Source organism: Rhineura floridana, chromosome 11 (assembly GCF_030035675.1).
Source record: "Rhineura floridana isolate rRhiFlo1 chromosome 11, rRhiFlo1.hap2, whole genome shotgun sequence".
Lineage (NCBI taxonomy): Eukaryota > Metazoa > Chordata > Lepidosauria > Squamata > Rhineuridae > Rhineura > Rhineura floridana.
This window is the reverse complement of record NC_084490.1, coordinates 34,186,763-34,190,041: the sequence shown is the minus strand read 5'-3', so window position 1 is coordinate 34,190,041 and position 3,279 is coordinate 34,186,763. Positions and strand designations below refer to the sequence as shown.

At 38.6% G+C, this 3,279-nt stretch overlaps 1 protein-coding gene across 1 annotated transcript; it reads right to left on the bottom strand.

Moving 5' to 3' along the window:
- Window positions 1-375: 375 nt before the first annotated feature.
- LOC133367872 (olfactory receptor 8S1-like) lies at window positions 376-2,892 on the bottom strand. The gene is made up of 3 exons (XM_061591961.1): window positions 2,687-2,892; window positions 2,368-2,488; window positions 376-1,337 (listed from the first exon to the last, which is right to left on the bottom strand). Exon 3 carries the CDS (start codon window positions 1,309-1,311, stop codon window positions 376-378), a length of 936 nt encoding a protein of 311 aa, XP_061447945.1. The 5' UTR covers window positions 1,312-1,337; window positions 2,368-2,488; window positions 2,687-2,892.
- Window positions 2,893-3,279: the final 387 nt, after the last annotated feature.

Here is a 3,279-nt window from a genome sequence, read left to right as displayed (position 1 = left end):
CTATCATGCTGATTGAGGCTGATGGGTGTTGGAGTCAAACAGTACATAGAGCGCCACAGGCTCCTCATCCCTGCAGTGTGGAATTCTGGACCTTGCTTTCTATGTTCTTCTGCAACAACCAAAAAAACAATAATTTCTTCTGTAAATGACATGCATTGGCAATTTGACTACATATCACAAAGATTCATTTTTATTTTCTTTGACCTGACCTTATATATTCCCTTTGATTTCAGGGTCTACCTCGAGTGTTAAGAGAAGACATTTTTAAAATAAGCATCAGCTCTCCTTTTTTGCCCTTAAGATGGTGATTATCTATACAACCTTAATATCATAACTTATTGTACTGTACATTTTTCTAGAGAGTAGAGAGTAACTTTATTTAAAAAACTTACACTTTCCAAACTTTTTTGCCAGAGCATTTTGGATATCCTTGTTTTTCAAGCTGTAAATGATAGGGTTTAACATGGGAGTTAATATACTATACTGGATAGACATCACTTTGTCCAGATACATGAGTGATTCTGAACTTGGCTTCATATAGCGGAAAAAAGCTGCAATGTAGTATAACCCCACCACAATGAGGTGGGAGCTGCAAGTGGAGAAGGCTTTACGCCTGCCTTCCGCTGAACGAATCTTCAAGATTGTGGAAATAATGTAAGTGTAAGAGATGAGAGTGAGGAGGAAAGGACTGAAACCAAAGACCAACACAGATATAAGAAGAACAATGTAATTGGTGAGGGTCTGAGTGCAAGACAGGGCCAAGACTGAAGGAAACTCACAGCTGTAGTTGTCAATAATAATATTGTTTTGGCAGAAATGAAAATTTAATAAAGACAGGGCATTCATTAATGAATACAAGAAACCCATAGCCCACGCTCCACTCACTAGATTTCTGCAAATTTCTTTTTTCATGACTGTGGTATAATGCAATGGGTCACATATAGCAACATATCGGTCATAAGCCATTGCTGCGAGGATGAATACTTCCGCATCAGCAACCTGGAAAATGAGGAGACTCTGTGCAATGCATCCTTCCTTGGAAATTGTTTTCTGTTTTCCTATGTGGTTTTCTAACATCTTGGGAACAATAACAGATGAATAGCAGATGTCAGCAAAAGCTAAATGACTGAGAAAGAAGAACATGGGGTTCTGAAGGCTAGAGTCAGTCCTGGTCACGAGCATGATTGCTGAGTTTCCTAATAGCGTTACCAAAAAAATAATCAGGAACAAGAAGAAGAAAAACATTTGTAGGTGTCGATCTCTGGAGAGTCCCAAGAGTATAAACTCTGTTATTACAGTTTGATTTTCCATCTCAAAATATTCAACAACCCTAATATCTGTGCAAATGGAAAAAAATAGAATTTGTTTACTATTACAATTCAGAACCACAGACAGAAGTTTGGGCGGGGGAATTTTTAGAGATATCACAAATTTACAAATGGAGATAGGTTATGCAAATATTCAACAGCTGGGCTTTCTCCTAAAGTAGGTATTCAGAGGTTGGAAAGGTTTATCCTGTTGTATTTCTGCCTACCGTACAGCTGTGAAAGGGACAAGAACTGAGTATGTTCATTGCATACATAATATCAGCCCACATTTAAGTTTCTTCAGAGTGCAATTTTGAGGCATATTTGCAGGCTTTTGCATGGGCAAAAAATTGGAGGGGATTGACAGAAGATGTAATAGATTGCAGAATTCTTCAGAGATCAGAAGGGTTGAACATCCTTAGGTCACCAGTGAATTACACCTTAGGTAAACACACAAATAACAAACAACAAGGTGTGCTTTGAGATTCCTACCTAGACAAACTATTTAAGAAGGACTGAAAGTGTTAGTGTATTTGCTTGTCTCATCAAAACTCTTTTAGTCTTTCTTGGATGGTCTGTCCAGGAAGGAATCTCAAAACGTAGCATGTTATTTGTGTCTGTTTGCCTAAGGTTGAATTCACTGGTGACCTAAGAATGTGCAACACTTCTTCAACAGAGGAATTCAGATGGGCACTCTTGAGTGAATGGGAAAGGATCATAGCTCAGTGTTAGAGCATCTACCTTGCATGCAGAAGGTCCCAAATTCAATTCCTGGCTTCTCCAGGTAGGGCAGGGAGAGACTCCTGTCTGAAACCCTGGAGAGCCATGGCCAGTCACTGTAGACAATACTGAGCCAACCATCCAACTCAGTGTGAGGCAGTTCCCTATGTTCCTAATTCTGATTGTTTACTTTGATTTCTTGTTTCACTGTGCAAGACGCAGGAGTCTTGAAGATAAGAGTATCTACTTACATGGATATCTTGTCCTGGTTACTCTATTTGAGTCAGCCTGAAACATGCAGTATACTGAATGAAGCCACCAGAAACAGATTGCTACTTACCCAATAGTGAATCCAAACGTGCAAGTACTGCAACACTGTGTAAGTTTGATTAGAATGGGAAAGACAGATCCATCCGTTTTACAATAATTCTGGGAACTGATTCTATGAAATAACGTTTGTGCTAAAAAAAAGAAAAGAAAAAAAGAAATACCACTGATATATTATTTTGCTCATTGAGATCATGCCCAGGAAACCAGCTACTGAATTTCACTGAACTTGCTGGGTGGGGCTCATGGGAGCTGGAATCTTGAATTATCCTTGATTTATACTAAATCTCATTTTTAGTCAAATCACATTAAGAGTTTAAATAATCAGTTACCTTCCTTTGCTGAAGACACATAAATGCCGCAAATGTTTTGGTAGGTTGTTCAGTCTTCATTCTGTCTCAGTACTGGAGATTGTTTTATTGAGCAACACAGTATAGAAAGGGTGGTGATATGATTTCATATTTCCTTTTTCTAGAAATCGTCCCATGAAATTTCTTCTTCTGTCTAATTCTCTCTAGCAATCCCTTTGCAGTCAAAGCCAACTTTGTTAGTTCAACCTTCAAAAAACAACACATGTTCATTATAGATATAAAATGTATAAAGTCTGGGTAAGAGTAAGCTCCTGTACACATGTAGTTTCCTTACTCAGACCATTCCTTTTTACGCTTATGGAAAAAATTCTCAGAGGCCAACTCATCCTCACTGGCCAAACTTTGCTGGGAGGTACAACTAGAAAAAGGGGGTTGGGCTAAAAATTTCTATGATCTGGGTATCCAGTATCTTTTGACCCCTCCTCTGCCCGCCAGTCTCAATCCAAAGGCTCTGTCTAACCAAATTTACGATAGTGATGCACAACATGACATCACAAGGATCGCCACTTCCCATTTTTCCAAATGGTTTATCTACATCAAACCAAATCATATAT